The sequence below is a fragment of the Podarcis muralis genome, chromosome Z, assembly GCF_964188315.1.
Source record: "Podarcis muralis chromosome Z, rPodMur119.hap1.1, whole genome shotgun sequence".
Lineage (NCBI taxonomy): Eukaryota > Metazoa > Chordata > Lepidosauria > Squamata > Lacertidae > Podarcis > Podarcis muralis.
In genome coordinates, this window is record NC_135673.1 from 42543668 (window position 1) to 42567989 (window position 24322).

General features: G+C 42.5%; 1 protein-coding gene across 7 annotated transcripts in view; it reads right to left on the minus strand.

Moving 5' to 3' along the window:
* AFF2 (ALF transcription elongation factor 2) overlaps positions 1-24322 on the minus strand; it is a 398976-nt gene that overhangs the window by 14359 nt on the left and 360295 nt on the right. For 6 of the 7 annotated variants that reach the window (XM_077922546.1, XM_028714336.2, XM_028714334.2 and 3 more), the window contains 7 exons: positions 19751-19913; positions 17802-18815; positions 14529-14653; positions 9407-9623; positions 8142-8278; positions 5431-5494; positions 1306-1442 (listed from right to left, as the gene is read on the minus strand). In XM_077922546.1, coding sequence (XP_077778672.1) covers positions 1306-1442; positions 5431-5494; positions 8142-8278; positions 9407-9623; positions 14529-14653; positions 17802-18815; positions 19751-19913 — 1857 coding nt within the window. The remainder of the gene's footprint in view (positions 1-1305; positions 1443-5430; positions 5495-8141; positions 8279-9406; positions 9624-14528; positions 14654-17801; positions 18816-19750; positions 19914-24322) is intronic. The other variant, XM_077922543.1, reaches the window with a different exon arrangement.

The following is a 24322-nucleotide window of genomic DNA, read 5'->3' on the forward strand; positions in this document are numbered from 1 at the left end:
TCAGATCTGTTCATATAAAAAAGCAGACTGAATGAAGATTCTCCTCCATCCTTATCTATCCTCTGAGGCCTTTGGATCTGGCCAAACTTTGCCAATCTGGAGCTTTACGGCTACTGTTGCTTATTTTTATATAGATAAAGATCCATAGTTATTTTAAAGTTACGCTCTGAGCTGCCTTAAGCATTATGGAAAAGCAGGCTAGCCATATTTCCTATAAAACAAGTAAATAAATAAATGGCAATAGTTTTAATACCTGCCATGTTTCAGCTGCTATTAAAAAGTGTTCCCATATTAAGTGAGAGTTGTTGCAGCAAAGGAAATTGAATTGAAAACTGCTCTGGGGCAGAACCTATTAATAACTCCAGGATCTTCAAGGAAATCTTATATTTACCAGCCCATAAATAGAGCTGGGTTAACTGATCAATAGATCTATCTTTATCTCTGTCAAGTTGAATTTAGCCAAAGACTGCTGATCACAACCACTACATGGGAAAGATCCTGCAAACTCCTTTTGAAATGAAGGCGTATAGTCTTTGAAATTTAGCATGCACATAAGATAAGACCCTCTTGGTTGGATTCAGACTAAGGGCTCACCCATGCTTCTGTTTGTACTGTGATTTCTAGACGTCATCCTATTCACTCTGATCACTGATTGCCTTTTTGTAAAGAAGGAAAGTTCCCCTCCCCTGCCAAACCCGTTTGACTCCCATGAAACAGCAACCACTGGAAACTGAAGCTAACAAAATTTTGGCATGCTTCTCTCATCCAGTAATACACATCTACGCAAGTCAAAAAAATTTTGTGTGTATGTGTGCATATACATGCAAAACAGGGGCTGAAAAGTTGAAACGAACTGACAAATTTCATTCTGGAACAATTTTTAACAGCCAAATTACAAACCTCTGGAAAACAGGGTTTATAACAGATATCCCAGTGGGCCTCCCTTTAATGTCTGGAATGATAAAACTATCCCTTTTAAAAGACAAGTGTCACTGCCAAATGGTGAAATTACTATGCTTTACTTCCACCCACTACATTTCAATTTTAATTTTATGAATATTGCAAATTATATAACACACACATTATAACCTCTAACGGGGCTAATTTATAAGAGCAGTGTCCATCAATTATAAATTTTCTGTGACATTAATAAAATGGCAAGAAGAACTAATTATGATGACTTCTGAGATGAAGATGCCTTGGACTAATCATTAATGAGGTCGAAATGATACTTTTAAAAAGCGTAGCAAGTTCTAATTATGAGTGAAATGAGATTATGAGAATGATCACAGGAAAGCCATTAACCTGATGAGTTCCACAGTCTCAGAGTACATAGTGTATGGAGATTTCGCCTCTAATGGATCGCGCTCCATAGCATTGCCGCACTCGATGAAGGAAAGGGCAGCGTCAGCATAATTCACCGCTTTGCCAAACTTTTCCACCTGAAAAGGGGAAGAAGCACATTCAAGATAATGCCACAGGTTTGACTTTGGGATAGGCATACACGAGCCCAATGGTTCATACATTTGTCAAAACCAGAGATGGTGAGCTCTTGTAGTCTTTATAGTCCCACTCCAGCAAAGAAGAGCCACAGCCCTATAGTTCAGCATCTGTAAGTGGCTTAATTGAATGGTTCTAAAGCCATGAACTTCAAATGAAGGATCAAAGTCTTCATTCACAGGTATATCTGCATCAACTGTACACTTTTCAGCCTTATCCATGCATTCATAAGTGGCCAAAATGAGCACGATAGCTCTGTCACCCTCTTCCACATTGTCCTCTACCAGTTGGAGGGAGACCGTTTGCAGCGGGAAAGCCTCCTCTATTCTTTAACTCCTCCTTCCAAATAGGAAGCAAACAGTAAACCATATCATTTTTAACCTCCCCCCCCAAACCCCCACATTTAAAACATCTGAGAAAAATTTAAAAGTCACGTATCTTCATAGCTGATAATTTTAAGGTTGCCACGAATGGTATTATACCTATTTATGCATAGGTTTTTATTTCTGCTGCTGAAGCAACAGTCAAGTCACAAACCAATGTGAAGCAAAGCCAAGTAAGTACATGAGACACCCAAGCAACACCTATAATGAGGTTGTATTATAGAAATCATTAATCTCCTTCAAGTTGGTGGCAGAATGTTTGGAAACTGCTATGAAATGGAAGACAGCCACCGGATAAGTCCCTGAAAAACAGTATCTTTCGGCCATCAAATGTTTCAGTGAACAGGACCTTTCTTATTTTTAAAATGCCTGCTGAAGGTGAATGAGGGAGACAGCCATAATGATATTTCAGGGTTCTAGAATGCGTGGGGAGCTTCTTTGCGTAGCAGAGGCTCCCTTTGAGTAAAACCCTTGAAGGGTAACTGGAACAGCAACAGTGTGTGAAGCTAGCATGCATGCACTCCCTTCTCTCTCTGACATTTACGCCACTTATGAATGCCTGAAGACAGCTTCTGTGTGCAGCTGATGTAGATATACACATGAACAACCATGACTTAACCACCAAGAAAGACTTAATGTATATTTGAAGGGCGGTTTGTTGATTTTGAGCCTCACCTGTGCACCCGCCTCCTTCTACATTACGATCAGTAAAGCCCTGAGGGGAACCCCTCTTCTGAAGACCCCTCTTCTGTAATCCTCTCCTCTCACATTGGGTGGAAATCCCTCACTGGTGCCAATGAAAAATAATGAGGAAAATCAACTGGCCCCAACTTGGTGGAACACTCTGTCACAAGAGACCAGGGCCCTGCGGGACTTGACATCTTTCCGCAGGGCCTGCAAGACAGAGCTGTTCCACCAGGCCTTTGGTTGGGACACAGTCTGACCCTTATGTTTCCCTCCCTTTATGGTTTCAATCTATGGGCTACATTTAAAATGAGGCTGCATTTTAAATTGCATTTTAACCTGTATTTTAAATTGTGCCCCCCCCCCGCTCATTATGTTTTTACTGTAATTTTATTGGTGTTAGCTGCCCTGAGCCTGGCTCTGGCCGGGGTATAAATAATTTTTTTTAAAAAAATTATTATTATTATTAAATTTCCCTTAAGATGAGGGGAGGAAAGTGTTAAATTCCCTCTCTGTGCATGTTCTGTTCCCATTATTTATCAACCACCCAAAACTGATGCAATTTGCACCGATTTTTATATAAAAAAAATACAACCCTCCCAACGCTAAGTGCAAAGATGACTCTAATGTCACACCTAGTTTGTCAGAAAAGTGACAGCTACTTGAGGTGACTTGATTGGACATGGAGATAACAAACTGCAGGCAAATCCAGGAAAAGAAAAGGGGGGCACGTGATGAGGGCCCTGGCAAGAATAACAGGAGGCTCAGGGATGGGGTAAAAAAATAGGGTCAAATACAGGTTGTTCCTTAGCCATGATGGATACATGAGAGGTCTGTGATGGTCATGTGAGGCTGCTGTCAAGTTGTTAAATGGTGCTTGTCTCTGCATTCCAGTCAGAGCATAGGGGATATTCAGCAACACCATGTGATGGGAAAGCGCTTCCTTCAGGCAGCAGCATGATGCACGGTGCCTTTTTGCATTAGTGCTGCATGAGAAACAGACTGAATTCTGCCAAAACAAAAAAAATTCTTTCCAGTAGCACCTTAAAGACCAACTAAGTTAGTTAGTTCTTGGTATGAGCTTTCGTGTACATGCACACTTCTTCAGATACACTCATTGTATCTGAAGAAGTTTGCAGGCACACGAAAGCTCATACCAAGAACTAACTTAGTTGGTCTTTAAGGTGCTACTGGAAGGAATTTTTTTTATTTTGACTATGGCAGACCAACACGGCTACCTATCTGTAACTGAATTCTGCCAGACGCAGATAAAGGTAGCAAGATGAAAGGCTCATCAACATGCTGAGCAAATTGGGCAGTAGGGAGTGGAGCACAGGGTTGGGTAGGGTGGGGTGAACAAGCTGGCATGGTGTGCAGAAGCGGCCATGAGCCATTGCCTCCAACTGTTTGCTAGTGGGCTCCAAGGGGTACACAAATGTTCGAGCTCCTTTAAAGGTCAACTGGCCATGGTAAGGTGCTTTTGGAAATATTCATCAATGGATAGCTATGCTCGCCATAGTCTGGCATCAGCAAATCAGCTCGGGTCCCCATCGTAGAACAGGCCCTTCAAGAAGTATGAATATGAGTTCAGTGACAAGCACAGGGCACAGTCCAAATTCTGAATTACGCCAGGAGGGAATCAAGGGAGGGAATGCAGCCAAGTGAGAGAGTGCCTTCTTTGCATGCAGAGAAACCCTGTTTTCACCCAAGGCACCTCCTTCCCAAGCTACAAAGGCAGCAGAGGCCAAGACCCTGGATAGTTACTGTTATGTACTGAAGTTCTCACCCTGGGCCAGCAGGGGGATACTGTAGATAGTTATGCAAATGAAGGATCGAAAGTGACGTTCAGTGATTGGATAGTTTGTATGCAAATGAAGGATCGAAAGTGACGTTCAGTGATTGGATAGTTTTAGAAAGTTATTACAGTAACAAGGCATTGGAGCTCTATATAAGCAGGCTGACTGAGGCCTTCACTTCAGTTCTGTTCCAGCTTACAAATAAAGAGCTGCTTTGGAAGAATCGCTGTGTCGTCTGATATGTTCACCCACAACTTAACAGTTACTACCAGCCAGAATAAATGCTGCACAAACAGGCTACATCTGCAATGTCATCTTAAAGTACTTTTACACCACTCTCAACAGTAATCATAGGTTCCCCCAAATAATCCTGTAACTGTAGGTGCAGAGGCTTGCTAGCAGAACCCCATTCCCCTTGCAGAGTTCCCTGGGAAGAGGGACTGGTGTTAAGTCATGCCCACATCTGATCCACTGTACAGGGCTCAGTAACAGGACAACAAGCCTTCTAATATTTCCAGCTCTTTCGACAAGCTTTCCAAGTGAATATTGTTATCCCAGTTGGTATCAGTTCTGGACAGGAGGCTCTGGTCCCTTGGTCAGTTTTCCTCACTATGGTTAGATATACAGTACTGTCTTTCTTATTTAAATTACAGTAATTATTTCAAAATCTGCATCTATATGCATACATTAGCATATTCAACGAGGGCGAATCTGTGTCCTTGTTAGTGCTCTAGCTTTGGAGAGAGATGCATTTTCCATGGGGGGTGGGCACTGCCTAAATGGCCGCCCTGCAATTGATTGGTAAATCCAACTTTGAACGGCCTGATTGCTGCCACTTGGCCAGAAGACATTATCTGGGAACACCCTGTGTTACTGCAGATGATGTGCAGATTCTGCTAATTAATGGTGCTCTGCGCCAATAATTAGAGTAATTAATTGCACACTTTAATACACCATGCAAATCTGAAGCAGCCCTCTGGCTTATCACGATACCTTTGCAGTTCTGAGCAAACTGCCTTACAAGGCGCGTGGGGGTTGGGGTCGGGAAGTAGAATGTGGAGACCTACCAGGGCATCGGCTTTGTGCTTCAGCTTCTTGGCCTCTTGCATGTAGTGATCTGCATTGCGAAGCCTGAGAAAACAAGGAGAACAAGAGTAAGCAGCAGCAGCTGTAGCAAATGAGGCTCCAGTGTCACTATCTGTTTAGTGAACGGGCACAGCAGGGTGCTGGCGAGGTTGGGACCATGTGGGCACACTGGGAGGAGTGTTGGATGGGCAATATTGGTGCCCTGGTCTGGCTCCAAGCTTGCCGCTGCCCCTTCCCCACACTGTCCAGGTTAGTGATGGTGATAAAGGTGTTGGCAAGCTGGCTTCTTGGTGACATCCCTCTGTGTTAGCTGCTCCTGTTTCATTGGCCTGGTTTAGACTTGGTTTTTACACCTGGTTAACACTTGTTTAGTTTATCATACAGAATCGCAGCGAGCTTGATCACATATGTTTTATGTGGTGAAAAACAAAATCCTCACAAATATCCTTACGTATTTATACCCTGCCTTTTTATTTGACAGGGAGTCCAGACAGCTTACAGACAAAATAAGAGCAGCTAAAAACATAGGAAAAATAAATAAAGCTATTAAACATTAACAGAATTAAAACTATATATAAAAGATATATTTAAAAAAACAGGCAGATCGTTATAAAAAAAAACCAGCAACACTGCACCAGGGCTTTCATGAAAAGCAGCCAGTTTCCCAAAGCCTGTTGGAATGAGAAAGTCTTCACCTGCTGGCAGAAGGACAGCAAGGAGGGAGCCAGTCCAGTTTCTCTAGGGAGGGAGTTCCAGAGTCTGGGAGCAGCCACCGAGAAGGCCCTCTCCTGCATCTCCACCAAGTATGCCTGCGAGAGTGGCAGGACTAAGAGAAGGGCCTCCCTGAAAGTTCTCAAAACCCAGACAGGTTTCTATGGGGGAATATGGTTTTTCAAAGAGCTTGGACCTTTATAGGGCTTTATAGGTCATAACCAGCACTTTGAATTGTGCCTGGAAACAAACAGACTGGGAGCTAGAGTGGCATAAAAAGAAAAAGGAAAGGAAACAAATTGTTCATCGATACACATGGCTGTACTATGCTCTAGGGAAAGCTTAAGTGGTTTTTAGCTGATGTCTGAAGCTTAATACCGACAGGACTTGTTGCCTTGATCAGTTGTTTTTTTAATTATTCCAAGAAACTATTGCCCTCGTACATGGCTTTCCAGTCCTGTTTTATCCTTGTCACCTTATCATGAAGCAGGCTAGGATGAGAGTGTGACTGGCCCAAGGGCACATGATGAGCTTTCTGGCTGAGCTGGGTCCCCTTTGTTCTTCTCCCCTGACAGTGTGCCCACTATCTGATACTGAATCTCCCTGGATTAAGATCCAAAACATATAGACAAACAATGGTTTACTGTCATGATCTAGGCTCTGCCCCCTGGAGGGAGACACTGATGAGACCTAGAGATGCCAGAGAGCCTTGAGGCATGAGGGAATTATTGCAACCATGACTTGTTCAGTGCAGATGTAATGCTTAACCGTGGTTAAGACAAATAATATTTAAAAACTCATGCCTCCACAAATAAGCTCTCTTCCTGGCTTGCAGCCAATTATTAACCACTGTTTAGGTATTTAGATACAACGCTTCACTGCAGTTAAGTGGAAGCCATGGCTAAGCCTTATGTTTGTAGAATGCTCTTGTATGTCAAATATCTGATAAAAAGCGCTGTCTGGTTTCCAGGAGGAGAAGCGCCCATTTATTTTTGCTTCTTTCAGTCTTATCAGTGCTAAGCTGCTGGATGCAAAGAAGTGATTGATGAGCTGGCTGCAAAATGGCTAACTGTGGAAACCAGGAGCCCAAAGGGGCCTATTAAACTTTGCTGAACAGAAGGAAAAGAGAAACAATTCAAAGTGATTAACCGTAACAAGGTTCCATTAGAAAAGCTAAAATGTAAAATTATGCAACAGGAAAAAGAGAATATAGTTCTAACATGATGGTCAAGCTAAAATTCCACACAAATACCTAAATGAGGATAGTGGCAATAGTGGTAATGCAAAAGGGTATATGTTCAATCCTTGGAATCTCCAGTTAAAAGAGGCACAGGGAGAGAAGATGAGACATAGCCTTAAGGGCAAAACTAGTCATGATGCTAGTTGCAGGAATACTCTGAGTGAGCCTAGTTTTTGTAGTTTAAATAGTCATTGTGGTGGTCATGGGGAAGATTGAGGCTATGGACCACATGGAGGGGTTTGATCAGGTATGAGGAAGTCTTGACGCTGCAGATTTTGCTTAACTACAACTCACCATCTTCCTTAGCCATTAGCCATGTTGGCTGGGGCACCAAGTCCTAACGAATTCAGTGGGGCTTACTTTCAGTTAAGTGCACACATATGATTGCCATCCTAATCCCTGGATTCAGGGATGCTTAGATTTGGGAAGGACCATACCTTGCATGTAGGAGGCCCCAAGTACAATCCCTGGCATCTCCAGGTATGGCTGGGACAGGCTCCCTGTCTGAAACCCTGTAGAGCTGCTGCCAGTCAGGGTCTGATTCAGTGTAAGGCAGATTCCTATATTCCTAAGAGCTGGAGTCCAGCAACAAATCCAGAGGGTACCATGTCAGATGCTGCTGCAGTTACAGGCAACTCCCACATTTTCTTAGTCTGTGCCTCAAATCTAGGCAATTGCAGGGCTCTGCCAATTTAAAGCATGAACAGGAAATGGCTGCGTAGCTTTGATCTAACTACTTACGTATCATCAAATGTTATTTTAGGTCTCCTTGGATCACGATTCCCATTGGTGAAGGCAGGAGTGGCAGGCCAGATGCTACTCTCTGGGTGGCTGGTGTCGGGCAGAGCATTTGAGGACCTGCTGTGGGAATCTTCCTCCTGCAGAAAGTGATTTTTAATTAGCGGCTTTGGTTTTCGTGCTAATAATATCTCTAGATGTCGTGTTAAGCAAGTTTGTGTGTCTCAAAATTAAAACCAAGGCACATATTTTGCATCTCGCAGCCCTTATGTCACAAGTCAAGCTCAATAGATTAATTAAGAACAAGCAGCTACATATTGCTCACACGCACGGTATCATTAACACCCACTTCTAGGAAGGTGTAATGTCAGCATGGACGCCTTGTAGCATTGCTTGCTTATTAAAATAAAGTGGAAAGAAGATGAATGGCAAGTGAAAGACTCACAGGATCCGATGATTAGGGCTGGAACTGGGGATAAGCAGTGGGACGGCCGCTGAAAAATAATTCACAAACTTCCTCCCCTACACATTTAAATCAACATCCATTAAAATAATGACTTAATTGTATTAAATTGCTATAGGACATTACAAAAAAGCATGCCCAGCCCAAGGCATTTTGCTTCCTGGGGTGAAGGACAATCTTCCCCTTGCAATTTTCCACATACAAATGCTGACCCGGGTTTTTTCTTTCTTTCTATTTTTGCAAAACTGAGCAAAGGGTGAACTTACTGGTGGTGACCCTTCCCCCCCTTGTGGATGCCAAATGGCGGTTAACACTTCCACCCCCACTGCCCCTCTCCCCGAACAACATCACATCATGATATAGTGCTGCTCTAATGGGGAGGGGAGTCAGTGGGGAAATGGTAGCAGCTGGTGGAGGTCAATATTTTCCCCTCCCACCTTGGAATGATCACTGTTGCAAAACAGGCATAGTAATAAAGGGAAGTCAATTCTGCACTTCCCCCCTTGCACCCCTTTGCCGAAAGGTCCCCCCAAATTTGCCCCCAAGTTTTCTCTGGAACACTTTCAGCCCATCATTGACTCTGTTTGGCCAACCTGTAGCAAACAGTATAGATCCTATTTGGACATCCCCCCAACTCCCATCAGCCACACAGCCATCATGGCCCACAGTGAGGGATTATGGGAGCTGGAATCCATCAACATCGGGAGAACGCCACATTGGCTACTCTGGGGACAGGGCATGGCGGAGCAACAGTTTGCTCTGGTACAAGGGAATTCCTGTTCTCGAGTGTCCCTGAGTGACTTACACAGCTCCCCTTTGTGCTAGAAGCGGATTTGTTCTCATTTTTCCGGTGTTTGGAGGAGGTGCTGGCCTGCAAGGGATTTGAGAGGTTGTTCTCTTGGCCAAAGGAGCTGCCACTGCTGCTGCTCCGCCGGGCTGCCGTCTCATTGAGCAGAGGAGACAACGGGGGTGGAAACAGCTTCTCTTCCCTTTTCTTTGTTGCCTTTTTCGCTGAGCTGGTGCTGCCAAGCGAGAAAGAAGGACCTGTTGTTATAACCTGGGATGCGTTGACACCGGCAAATTCCAGCCAGATTCTTCCGTGCCTCCTGTTGAGTCAACAGGAGCTCCCGCTGGTCAAGTTCTAGGCCCTGGGTTTCCAAGAGTTTCCTGAAGCTGCTGCTGCTGCTATTGCAGCAGCAGCGGCAGCTGCATTCAGAAGGCACATGTGTACCTTCCCCGCGAAGTCAGGTGACAGTGCTGTGTCTAAGTGCTTGCTCTACATAGCTGAGGCACTCCAAAAGTATGCCCTGCAACTTGGGTCCATCCAAAATGGCTAATATAGTAACTGCTCTTCAGAGGCTCCAGTTGGTGCAAAACACTGCAGCTAGACTGCTGATGGGGGACAGATGATTGCCAGCACATTAGTCCAGTGCTCGAAATCTTGCACTGAACGCCCATCCACTACCAGCCCAGGTTTAAGATTCTTGTATTAATTTACAAGGCCCTTAACAACTTGAGTCCAGGTTACCTCAGGGGCTGTCTTAATCCTTATCTCCCTGCCTACTTTTTTTTTGGGGGGGGGGAGTCACTGTTAGCGATTCTCCATGGCTCAGGCACACAGTTTGTACCCAACAGGAACAATTTGCTCAATATTGTGGGTCCAATTTTATGAACTTTATTCTAGTTGAGGTTAGAAAGGCCCCCTTCTCTGTTGAACTCCTGGCACTTACTGAATCCTTTTTTGTTTTTTTCATTTAACGGGCATTTTAATTGATGTTTGAATTTATAGTTTTAACTGTTGTTTTTTGGTATTGCGTTTTTGTAAGCTTCTTAGAGGCTATTGTGGTTAAGCAGCATAAAAATTGTTTCACTAAATGAATAAATGATCTAGTGCCTTGGAAATGTTTTCCCACCACCCCTAGGGGGAAAAAAGACTGACATTTAAACCTTAGCTGTAAAAAAAAAAAAAAAAGGGAGAGGCAAATATACCCAGCTGATTTCTTAACATGTTAATTTGACCATGGATTTTATTATATTATTATTATTATTTTAGTTACTGCCCTAGTCCAGTCAATGAAGATTACTTGAATTTTAATTTTTCCTTAGACAACTCATATTGCATTCTACAGCCATTTACTTTTCATGATTATTGACTCAAATTTTCAATAGCAAATTAAGTCAACAAGAATTTATGTCTCCCTCTTAGTCAATTTAAGTCAGTGTCAGGCAGTTATAGATTTACAATACCTCAAAGCAACAAATCAAAGAGGAACAAGGAAAGCAAAGCAGCTTGATTTCTCGATTGGGGGAAATTCAATGGCCTCAGCTGGCAGTATGCTTCCAGAGCTTTCGCAATAGTAGCATCTATTCCAGTTATTCCCTAATTGTGGCCATTAGCAAATTAAAAACCAGTTTCATCAAAATGGGCATTTAATTGCCCTTCTTCCTCACATGTTTTATCTATCTATCCATCTATCCGATTCTTAGCTAAGAATACATATTCAAGAGAACTGAGTGCAAAATAATTTGCTATGGCAGGGGCAACAGCTTGGTGGTAGAGCACATCCTCTGCATGCAGAAGATTGCAGTTTCAACCCCTGGCATCTCCAGGGAAAGGTCACTGCATGAAAACATGGAGAGCAGCATCTGGTCGGTGTAAAAATGCTGACCTGGATGGATCAAGAGTCTGACTGGGTGAAATGCAACTTCCCATGTTCAACTTGCTTTAACCAGACCTTTGTAAGAGGGGGGTTGAATGTGTGGCAAAGAATAGATTTCATTTAACCTTTCCAAGTATGTCTGTAGATGTGGGAAGGGTTTCTAATCTGTGTGAGAAACTCCTAAGCCCTAATTCTCATGTTGTCCCACAGTCCTTTGGGTGGATCCCAAGCCACTGCAGTAGCATCTGAATAATGGAATCCCAAAGTGTAGGAAGCTCCTGTACCCCATTAGCATTTTATCTCTCTGGGGATGGTAAGTTCAGAATCAAAGAATCATGTAGTTGGAAGGGACTATCACTGTCATCTAGTCCAACCCTTCTGCACTGCAGGAATCTCTTGCCCAATGTGGGGCTTGAACCCATGACAAGGAGATCTTACACCTGTTGCACCTGCTGAGCTATCTAGCTTGGACATGAGCAGCCTCTAGATTTTTCCACTCCCTGTGATTCTAGTATTCAAAGATCACTTGAGCAGCATGGGAGCAGAGGGTGCATTTAGGGCAGTACGACTGGTTCTGCTGTACTGGGGACCAAGCCACAGGGTGTCTAATGAATTGAACTGAGCAGAATGGAAGGTGAGAGGCAGGGAGGGCACCAAATCTGGGCCTGGCACAGGGTGCTGCTGGAATTTGAAAGACCAAAGTCTGCCCCTGATGGAAGACATCTATGAATAATTATTAATTCATATTTTATTGGCGGAGTCTCTGCTATATTTCTTTGCATTTTTGGTTATAAAATGTGTGTGTGCACACACAAACTTTCTTTTATAATGATCTCATTGTGTTTTATATAGAGTGCTTAGGGATTTCACATATTATTGGCATATAAGTATTATTATTATTAATAATAAACTGCAACAGTAATTAAAAAGAAGAGATAACTACATTGGATTGGTTCCTTAGCATGGGAGTAAAAGATGAGTAAATAGTCTGATTTGGTTTGCCCAGAGAGAACATTAATCCAGTTAGGAACTGAATCCTTGCAAAGTGTAGGGCTGTGCAGAGAGCTAGAAAACTGTGGTTCTGAGACTAAGAAATAACAGTAAAAAGAAGAAGAACCTGAAGATGAATATTGGTGAAGTCCATGAGCATGGAGAGTAAGCACTTCACGTTGCTGACAATGTCCAGCAATTGTTTTAGAAGTGTCCACCTATTAATTTACTCTGCATTCCTGCTCTCAATTTGAATTGATTTTATTTGCCCACAATGACACCATCGTATAGCACTGTGATGGGAGCACATTCACTACATCCTCCCAATTGGCTGAGGACACCCATCTGACTTGTCTATGAAGGGAAAAGTAATTGTGAACCCTCCTCCCCAACAATTGTACTGAAGCTGTAGCAACCAGTGAAAAGAGTGGTTATTTTCACAATTATATATATTGGAGAAATAGTTCAACCTACTCTGAAATGGCTATTATTTGTTCGAAAATGAAAGTGGGGGAATAGTCAGTGTAGCCCATTATAATAACCTCAGCAAAGTCACTTTGCTGCCAGATATTCCATATATTCTTTTTGGTGGATATTCGCGATTCCTTGCTTTAAACTTTTGTATTTGTGTGCTCCTCTGGAACTAAGTTATCAAAGTGGATTGGGTTAAATATTAACTTGGAGGAGATTAATAATAAACTGCAATGTGATCGTGGTCTTAGTTAAATATATGAGTTAAGAAAGTTGAAAAATTTTGCTTGGCAACTAGGAGCATCTGGGATCAGGGGAATGGAAAGCTAGCATAGGGGAAATAACTATTGATGAGCACAATTATATTTTAACAGAAGATACCAATGGTTTCAGAGCTCTAAGGAATCAAATTAATGACCTAGAAAACAAGCTCAAATTAAGAAACATCAGGTTGGGGGTAGATCCCTAAGGCTTGGAGGCAGGAAATAAAAGATTCATAAAAAATAATGTAAGTGTTAGAGAAAGATAAACTTATGTGTTTGAAGAAATGCCACAGAGAAAATTTGTATCATTTTAAAATGCATCTAACACCATCAAAACTATCAGTGTCTTTTTCAGACTTGAGAAATGGGGGATTTAAATATTGTAACTCTGCACTGTTGTCATTAGGTGGAAATAGTAATTACATAGACATAAGCGAGTTTGGGAACTGGTTGATTTGGTTCACAGTGGGTTTAAAGGAGATGATTTACCTGTTAATTGTGGGATTATTTAATAACGCAAATATCTTTGCTATAATAAGTCCAAAGTAAGAGCTTTAAAATTAATAAAAGGATAAAGCTGGCACACGAGGTGGGGGATATTGATCCCTCCCACATGATGCTTGTAGTAATAGTTATGTATAGTATTAAGAATTGCCTCAACGAAGAGAGATATGGGAAATAAGGGTCAACATGACTGGTAATGAGCTATATTGGTTTTGAGCCACTTTTAACTGGGACATCAATTGAAGGTTCAAAAAGGTATTCATTCTCTTAAGCATGTTGATACTTAACAAATTATAAGGGTGTTCTTCCTTGTGCACGCTACAAACAGGGAACATGAACAACGCGACTGAAATGTTGCACCCATATTGTATATACACTATTCAGAATATTTGCAAAACTGTTGCTGACTCAGGGATTGGGAACCTCTGGACGTCTGGATGTTTTGGACGATAACTCCCAGCGTCCCTGACCATTAGCCATGCTAGCTGGGGCTGATGGGACCAAGTCCAAAAAGATTAACCCAATTAACATGAACAGTTTCAAATAGTTTCTAAGGAATTCCCACAATCCTCTCCTTAGCATTCTGGTTAGAAAGACAGGCAGCTCAAGAAATTCTTGTCACCTATAAAAGTATGCAAATTGCATTCCATTAGTGTAAGACAGAAAAGTCCACTGCGGCCATAAAGAGATGTTGTAAGATTATTTTGTATAACAGGAATATTTAGGGCTGGCCCAACACTTCCTGCAGCTGAGGATGAACAGCAATCCACACCCACCCACCCACCTACCACACACACACACACAGTCATAGTGCAAAGGTACCCAAGGCTGGCCATGAGACAGACAATCACACAAGCACCTCTATTATTATTTTTGGCCATTTCATGACACACAAAGCCAGCTGACTGAGACAGCAACTTAATTCAGCCTAATGGTAAAGCTGGCCCTATTGGTAAATGGTAAGGAGAGGCTTCCCTATGACAACTGGATCTGAACAACCATGCTGTAAAGGACCATCTTAATATTAGGAATAACTTACTCTTTAGTACTTGGTACTCTGTGGTTGGGTATTGGGGAGATGCAGGGTGGAAGTGAACACATTGCAGCAGCCTCCTCCAGACGCTGTTTCTTGTTTTCACCAAGCGTGTCTTGGTTTTCAGACTGCTTCAACCACAAAAACAAAAACCAGTCAATTATGACTTTATAAACACAAAATCTCATAACACCAACATTACCAACTATTGCAGAATGCAAGAAATCACAATGAATCTCTCAAGTAACTTTAAGTAAGGTTGCATCCAGACAGGCAGTTTCGGATTGGTCAAAAAATACTTTAAAAAATTCAATTTCCTCCTACACTGGTGAGAAATTACCAAGCCACACTTCTCTAACCAATATACAAGCCAAAACTCAACGAAGTTATGAATTCCTGCATGTCTCTGAAATTTGTGGTGCAGTTCTCCGAGTCTGCACAAAATTGCATATATTAGTGTATATAAAAATGCACCATATTTGGGGAAAATGTATATTATTCTTGCACCACCACTTTGTTTTTGTTTATTAAGCTTGTTATATCAATCAATAAAAATGTGTATATTAGTTATAACTGCATACAAAATGTGTATCTTAGGAGAAATTTGTACTGATGCTGATGAATTTTCATGATATAAAAATTACAGATGATTTGTTCCTGCCTACATCTCTTTCTTGGCAAAGAGTCAGCATTTTGTGACTCAAATGCATCCTTATCAGTATTGCATATATTGAAGAGGAGGGCACACAGGCAAGTGGCACCTTTATTAAAGAGGAAGAGGCTCAAAGAGAGCAAGCTCTGCAGCCAAAATTCTGCTTGAACCAAACATGCCAAGCGCCTGAGAGTTGAACTCAAGCACTTCCTTGTTTGTCAAGCCAGGAAGACCAAGCTGCAACACAGGCTTCAGAGACAGATGCTACCAACACTACCAGCACCACATCACTCCCATATTATTCTGTGAAACAGACCAGGGAGATGGTGGCTTGCAAACTCATTTCACTGCTAGCACAGGGTTGAAGGCATGCCTTTTGCTTGGATTTTCTTCTCCTTTACAGTTCTGAAGCTGGCATTCTTAGAAGACAAATGGTAGTGATGGCTGACATCACATTTGTGGGGATTTACAACCCCCCCCCCCTTTAAACACCATGAAGCTGTTGGGACTCTGATACCAGAAATAGAGCTGCTTCAGGCAAAGGGGGTGGGAGGGGATGGAGATCCTTCAGACTCTGCAAATACTCATTTTTTTATATACAACCCCTGCTTCCTTTCTAACAAACAAATTTCAGTTTGAAGCATGCTGTCATATCCCACACAACAGAATGCCCCTGGGCAAAAATAACATAGAACACATGATAAAGCATTGTCGTTCGAATCACAATAGATTCCACTTTACAGGTAGTTGTTGCAGAAAGGGAAGACTGCCAGTTAAGTGAATGGCATTTTGATAAATCACAGCTGTTTATGTAGGAAAACCCACATACTCTCAAGGCATAATTCGGCAACTGTACCCACATACTCTCAAGGCATAATTCGGCAACTGTCACAGCAAAACACCGAAACCTCTGCTGTTTTTAATGGAGGCATTGCCCATTTAATTTGGAGCCAAATCTGGGGGCTCGATTCTTTGGGCACTTAAAATATATCAGCATCGGGCAAATCCCAGAATAGACATTTTACAGTCTTTTCTACAGTTCACCTCTCACCTAGAAAGCTAAGGAGAGCCCTGTTGTATTGGACCAAAGACTTATTAAGTCCACCATAGACACAAGGTCCATGACTAGTAGCCACTGATAGACTAACTCTCCATGAGTTTGTCAATTTCCATTTTAAAGTTGGTTGCCGTCACCATTAGTCATTTCCCCTGCTTGATGGACCATAATTCCTAAATTCCCATATTTTATTTTTTAAAAAAGTAACTTTCTAGCAGTTGTAGAACCTGACATTTGAAGTCTTTCCTTCTGCCTGCTCTGAAGCTCTGAGCATTCAGCTTCATTGAATAACTAGGGGATCTAGTAACGTATGAAAGGGAGAAAGACCTCTTTCTATTCACTTCCTCCACATCATGAATAATTTTATCATGTCCCCTGCCCCCCTAACATACATTTACTCTAAACCAGTGGTTCTCAAAGGCTGTGGTGCACCACCCTGGTGTGGAACGGGATGGAAAGTGTGATGGGAAGATTCAAGGACAATCAAACTGTGTGTCGCAACACGTTAGTGTGTTGGGTGCAATGTGTAGGTGTGTTGCTTGAATGCTCTTATAAGGGGTTAGTTTAACTTCTGGTTTGCTAGTAAAACTGAATTACTGTGTTGCAAAATGATGAATGTCTAAAAAGTGTGTCACCAACATGGAAAGTTTGGAAACTTCTGCTTTAAACTTTTCAGGGTAGTATAGTATAGCATAGTATCAAAACAATTTTCTTTTTATTTGCAGAATATAGTTGGATATCTTTTCAAAATGAGAGAAAGTGTCAAGCTCTCACCTCTCACTGAGTTTGTATACATACTTAAGCTACGTATATAAGAGGCTCGTTTATAATTATATTTCGGGAACGATCCATAATTCATCAAGCTGCATTGTTTCATACTTTCAGGAAGTCCCCATGAAGATATTACATAGTAGTTGCGTTATATGCTTTAAATCAAGCACTGATAGTTGTTTCTTTTTGTTTTCCAGTGCATCTCTTATCAGTTAAAAAAAATAATTGGTGGGGAATGAGCAAATTTTTATTCTGAAGGTGTGGCCCAGAGAATATGCTAAACCAAAAAGAAAAAAAGGGGGGGGGACACTCAAACATTGCAACCTTTATTATTTGTATGCCATCCTTCCTGCATGACAGCAGATACTTTGGGATGGTGGTGGTGATAGTGGGGTAGCTGAGTGAGGCACTTACCTGCAGAACACTACGTCATGTATGGATTGTGCTCCTCCCCCCCCTTTTTTACTATACTGATTACTTTGAGTCTGACTGATGTTTTAATGTATTTTAAAATATTTTGTTGCAAGCCGCCCAGAGTGGCTGGGAAAACCCAGCCAGATGGGCGGGGTATAAATAATAAATTATTATTATTACAGTCACCTCACTATTTATCTGGAAACTGAAGTGGCAAATAACTGCAAGCCTGGAGAGAGAGAAAGAGAGAGAGAGAGAGAGAAAGAGAGAAAGAGAGAAAGAGAGAAAGAGAGAAAGAGAGAAAGAGAGAAAGAGAGAAAGAGAGAAAGAGAGAAAGAGAGAAAGAGAGAAAGAGAGAAAGAGAGTGAGTTTGTGTTTGGTTTACCTTGTGCTTCCTCTTCAACTTAGGGTTGGGTTTTTCGGGCGCTGGTGTTGGGGACTCTCGGGACTGTCGCCTGTGCTTCGTGTTGGCCTCCCAGGGCTCCATTTTCCTGGGTATGGCCTCGAAGACACTTTGATTGGAGGCCTGAGAGATTAGATCCAGGTCTATCTTCACCCAGAGGTGCCTGCGCCCTTCAAACTCTCTTAGGGGAGAAATGGGTTCACTCTGCAGAAGTTGTATTGGGGATAGAAGCTCCTCCAAGTCATTGCTTTGGTCAACGGACACATTGCTGCTATTGCTCGTTAGGCTGCTGACACTGAGAACATTGCTGCTGGAGTTCTTGGCTTTGGTGCCACTGCTGGGGCCACTGCAAGATGGCAGGTTCTTGCCTTGTAAGCTTTCTTCCTGGTCGGTGTTTGAGTCAGATGTGGAGGAATCTGTTTCCACAAATTCCCGAGACTTGGGAACTGTTTTGCCAGGGCCTCTATACTTCTTCTTCTCGGGCGCTGGCCCTGTAGTCATTCTTGGCTCTTTACGTGGAGCGGTCTTTCCGGCAGTTATTTTTGGGCGGACTTTTGGCTGCTCTTGGGCTTCTTGTGTTTCCTTCTCTTTGGGTGTGCTGGTAATATTTGGTTTGGTCCAATTGTAGTCTTCTACGCTGGAAGTCCTTTCTATCTTTTTGGGTTGCTTTTTCCCGGTAGTCCTTTGGGTGGTGGGTTCATTGTGAGCTGGTGATTTCTGCTTGGAACTCTTCACCTCTGGCGGAGCTTTCTGGGCGACACGGGGTTTGGCTTTCTCTGAAACGGGGTTACGGAGCGCCCTGTCTTTGGAATCAGTCAGAGGCAGGGTGCTAGCCGCTTTCCCTTTGTTTTGTCCTTCAGCCTGTGAGTTGCTCTGAGATTGAGAGCTGCTTTCACCATGACTCTCATGCTGCTTGCTGATGATCATTTTGTTGTGGGGATTGACTTTATTTAACCACTTCACCAACTGCCATTTGTTTGCTGAGGGAGGTTCAGGCTGCAGAAGGATGAAAGAGGGAGAAGTCTTGTTTCTGAAAGGTTACCAGCTTTTCTAGTAGTGAGTCTGAACCTGAGCAACATTCCTCACCCTGCCCCATCAACTGGCAACCCCAAGTGAATTGCATTATTGCTCTAAAAGCTTAAGAGGTTTAAACATTTGCAAAGAGATGTGAATATTTATTTGCAAAGACCATGTCTGATCATCATAGTCACCATATACACTAGGAGTCAACTCATTTCTCTGGCCTGGTTCACATGTAACACTAAGCCATGGTTGATAAACGAAGGTTTACTGAACCATAGTTTAAACTGATCAGTTGAAGCCACCCCAACAATTTACACTGACCATAGCTTAACATTACATGTGGGCCGAGACTCTTAGTGCTGGTCCAGAGGTAGCCAAAGCGGGGAGAGGAGAGAAGGGGTGGGGGTTGAGGTGGAAATTATCAGCAGGTTTGGGGGGAATTTCTGAATTTGAAGAAATACAAAAAAACTTTGATAAAAAAATAATCCTAAGAGGGAGCACCTCAAAACAGCCTCAAAACATGGTTGAACATGCTCAGTGGCCATGGAATGCTTACAGGTAAGAAGGAAAATCAGAAGGCAGAGAGTGTATCATTTTGCTGCAATGTTTCATTTCAGGTCCCAGATGTATAAATGAATGAAATGAAATAAAAATGAATTTTGGAGGGGAAGGGCGTCAGACCTTTGGTTTTTACCTCAGGCTTTCAACTGCATGATTAAGTTTTTACCTCTGGCATTCCTCTGTGGGCATGGAATGCTTTCTGACTGTTCAGGAGAGAAAGGACAGCCAGAAGGCAGAGGGAATGCCGTGGAACATTACTTTGCTGCATTTTTTTGTTGCAGATCCCATATAGAGAGATTTTGAAGGGTCACACTTTTGGACCTTGGGATTTGGTTTGTTTGTTTTACCTTTGGCGTTTCATTGCGTGGTTCTTTGTTGCATTCGCTGTCGCTGGAGCTGGTTTCACTGTCTGAATCGGACTCCGAGCTGCTTTCAGATTCACTGGAGCTCCCAGAACCTCCACTGGAATGTATTAAGACTGGGTTGTGTGCTGCTGGCGACACAAGGCCACTGCAAATAGAAAAAGACACATACAGGCTGTTAACATTTCTGAGGAGACACCAGGTTGTCACTACTTCTGCTCTGGTTGATTTTAAAGGTACGTGAATTTCTCATTCAGCTTTGACTCCCAGTTGACTCGGAAAAGAGAGTTTCAACAGAAATAATTCCGGGAAGTCAACTTTGCCTTTATCCAACTAGCTCACCAGCCCATATTTATTTACTTTGCTTTTGAATTGCTTCCCTTGAAACAATAAGCAATTAAAAAGAACCCCCCCCATAAAAATATAAATAAGAACTAAACATGTATGCAAGCCGATTGCATCCAGCAATGAAAATGAGTTGGTTGACTTCACATCCAATGCAGATAGAATCAGGGTTAAGAAGGTGCACTAAGTTCTCCTGCCTCCTCAATCCCCACAACAACCCAGTGAAGTAGTGTTAGGCTGAGAGGCACTGACTGGCCCCTCAAGGTCACCCAGTAAGTTTCACGGCTGAGTGGAGATTTGAACCTAGGTTTCCCAGGTCCAAGTCTGACACTCTAACTCAGGATTCCTCAAACTCAGCCCTCCAGATGTTTTTGGCCTACAACTCCCATGATCCCTAGCTAGCAGGACCAGTAGTCAGGGATGATGGGAATTGTAGTCTCAAAACATCTGGAGGGCTGAGTTTCAGGAAGCCTTCTCTAACCACTACACCACACTGGATCATTCCATGTGATTTCATGTTACTAAAAAAATATGGGGGAAAGCCATGGAGAAACCATAACTCTGTCATTCTGTTCAAGCAATGATTGACCCAAACCCATTCTTGGCCTATTCTATAAACCTAGAAGATTAGACTTTCAATCATCAATCTCCATCTCCTGCGTACTCCCATTCAAATAAAAGGAGGCTACTACAGAATCAATGGGGATGAGTATTTGCATGCTGTAATTTTTCAATTGGTCTCTGAGGTTTTTAAGCTAAGTAGGATGCAGGGATTATGAGCAAGTAGCCCAATAAAATGTAATTTATTGTCACATGTCCAAACCTGTTAGAATGCGGCTTCCAGAAACAAACAGCAATTGTTTAAATAATTTACCAACAGAAATGTGCAGTCCTCCATTTTTTTTTTTTTGAGCCTCACATTCATAATTTATGCTCAGATGAAGGACATTAGGCAGCTCTAATATTTGCATGTAAACATTGTAAAAAATTATTTAAACTAATGCTATGGTTTATTCCACACCCCCCCCGTCCCCCACACACTGCAGCCAGGGTTGTATAGAAAGAGCAATAGGTGCATTAAAATTCTGTAGAGATGCCCTGGGGAGTCTTCATCTGAAGCTAGTTATTCACTTGTGCCTTTGTAAAACACAGTACTAAAATAAAACATTTTTAAGGCCTCTCTGTTTCAAATTGCAACACTTATCCCATGTTTCTTTCCCCACCCTGTGCTACAAGTTATAGATTCAGGGTAAAGATCTGGATTTCCAGTGCAACAGATTTTGCTTTCTGCAGTGGTTGAGAAAGCAGTGCCTGTCTGCCATCACACTATGCAAGAATTTTGAATGCCTGACATACATTAGTGCCCTTTGTTTTCCTCCCAAATCTTACTTTACTTTCTTGGTGCCATAAATGCTCATTCTTCCTGGACTTTGCTTTACACAAATGCTATCATTATTTTCTTGCAACATATGCTACACACTATTATTGCCCTTATATGCATTGCCTATATTTTTGGGTAGGCTACTGGTTCCTCCCACCTGTAATAGGATGGGATCACTGTATTCCAATTTGATATGTGTTAGATTTTTTGAGAACAATGAAATTTGTTTACAACAGAAAGAGAGAATATGTAGTACCCTCGGGGACTGAACCTGGGACCGTCTATCTATAAAGAAGATGTCCTTCCTTAAATAGAAAAGCTGCACTTGTTGCTTGCTTGTGGGTGTGGTGCCTATAGAAGTTTCCCCAGTTGTCACAAATGTTCTGACAGGCCCCCAAAGTTTGGAAACCCCTGTGATTTCCAAGGCCCAAAACAAATAAATGGCTTGGTCCCATTGAATCGAAGAAGCCACCTCCATTTTTATGACCCATCCTCCTTTTTTTTTTTTTTTTTACAACTGAAGGTGCAGCATTCTCTTAAGTGAAATATCCATGCACCAAGCCAGGAGAAACTATCTTCCCTTGGGAGACAGATGCACGAGCCAGAACTCATGCATCTTCTGAAAGCAGAACAAAACATTTTTTCCTGCACAGGCTTTTGTTGGCTACTAGCTATTAGGTAGAATATTATTATGTGACCCATCCTCCTAAGATGAGAACAGCTTTGAGTCCAAGGACATAACTGGTTGATAAATAAATAAGGAGCCTCTTTCATTAAGCACAAGCAAAATACTCATTAAAATGCAAGGGATACCTCTAGAGGGACATACCACTTTCCATTGTAATGATGAACATGACCCACATGTGGAGCATGAAAAAGTTTGTGTGCTTGGCATTCTAGTAAAACTGACTTTAGCCGTATAAAAGCACACAAATAGAATTTCTGACTTTCACAAGAGGTAGTAATTCACACTTCTATATCCATCTGCCTGAATGAGAGGGAAGAAGGAGAGAGTGCCTGATGGTTGATTTTAAGTATGCGAAGCTGAGCCAGCAAAGTGTCAGAGAAGTGAGGTCATTTGATATTATTCCTTTACGCCTATTCAGCATATCTCATGGGAAACACATGTGCCCAATATCAAATTATCACCAAAAATAATTTGGAAGTCTTTTTTTAAAAAAAAGAATTAGGCTCCATTGCTCCCTTCCCCACCACTAATCCCTTTCCCATTATCCTTGACCATTGGCCATGTTGGCTGGGTGCTGATGGAGTTCAAGTCCAGCAACATCTGGAAGGACAAAGGTCTCCCATCTCTGTCATATAAGATCTGCATTCTCATCATTAAGTCCAATTCAGAAACAGTTATCTGTATGTTCCACCTACCTATGATCCCAGCATCTGCTTGGTAATATTCCCTGCAGTGGGCTGAAATCTGAGTAATGCTGTTGTGGCTTTAACTTGACTGCCTGGATGTGAAAGCTTTATCATGGTCTGCTCATCTCTAAACTTGAAGGGGAAGAGGACCTACATATGAACATAAGAAGAGCCTACTGGATCAGGCCAGCGGCCCACCCTGTGCCCAATGGCTGACTACATGCCTATGGGATACCTATAAGCAGGACAACAAGTGCATCGGCACTCTCCAGCAAATGAAGCATAATGTCACCAGCTGTGAAGTAAGAACAGTCACCAGGATTAGTAGTGACTTATAGCCTTATATTCTATAAATTTAAAGCCATCAAGATGGTGACCACCATTCCCTCTTGTGGGAGTGAACTGTGCAGTTTAACTACTGTATCTGCTTTGTGAAGCAGTGCTTTTTGTTCATTGTCCTGAGTCTTCCAACACTCAGCTTAACTGGGTCTTCCAACACTGAAGCAAACGCAACACTGTTCACCATATACACCCTGAATGGGCTGTGAGTGCAGCAGCCTTGTAGTCCACCTTAAAGTACTTCCGATAGAATATTTAGACAACATTTTCCCCTCTAAGATGTATTCATAGTGGGATGGCTGCCACAGGGGCTCCCATTAGGAACACAGGAAGCTGTCATACAACAAGCCATGCGTTCTTTGCTCCTAGATATAAGGCATTGAACACCTGAGGGCTGGGGGCCAAATGCAACCCTCCTAGCCCCCACTCTAAATGGCCCTTGGGATTTTCCCCTTGCCACATCCTCCTTGGGTGTTTCCCCCCTGGCTGGAATGTGTCATTGGACCTCTGATAAGGACTTGCTTGCAAAGGTAGAGGATAGAGATCGAGTGTGTGAAGAAAGTAGATTACTGTGCAAAGATAAAATCAACATGACTTGCTCTAAACCTATTTGGCTTTTGGGCTTGCCCTCCATTAACATGTGAACCCCCCAGAAGGGAATGCAGCCTGAATGCAGGGCTGAAAAGGGTTCTCCACACCTGCATTAAAGGATGCTCTGGGCTTACTCTGCATTCAAAACAGGGTTCTTACTGAACAGGGTTGGAGGAGAAGTTTTCTTGTTTTTAAGAAAACCAATCCACCTGCACATCTCAGACTATTGCAAGGTTCTCCACAGGCTTGTGTCATCTTTACAGACTGACAACAGCTCTACAGGACAGCTCAGAGATTCAGGTGGGCTTTTTGGCAGAGGGCTTCCCCAACACTACATGGAGGTGAAACCAGTCCAGAATTCTGCTTATGCAGTTTGGTTTCCTGGCATGTTTACAGCCACACGTGGATCTATGGAAGATCTGTTTATTGTGCAGGTTGTTAAAAACAACAATGAAAAGCTAAACCTTGTGTCAGTAGCCACAGCACATTCCTGGACTAGGGCAGCAGCAATTGCCAAGGCAGAGGCA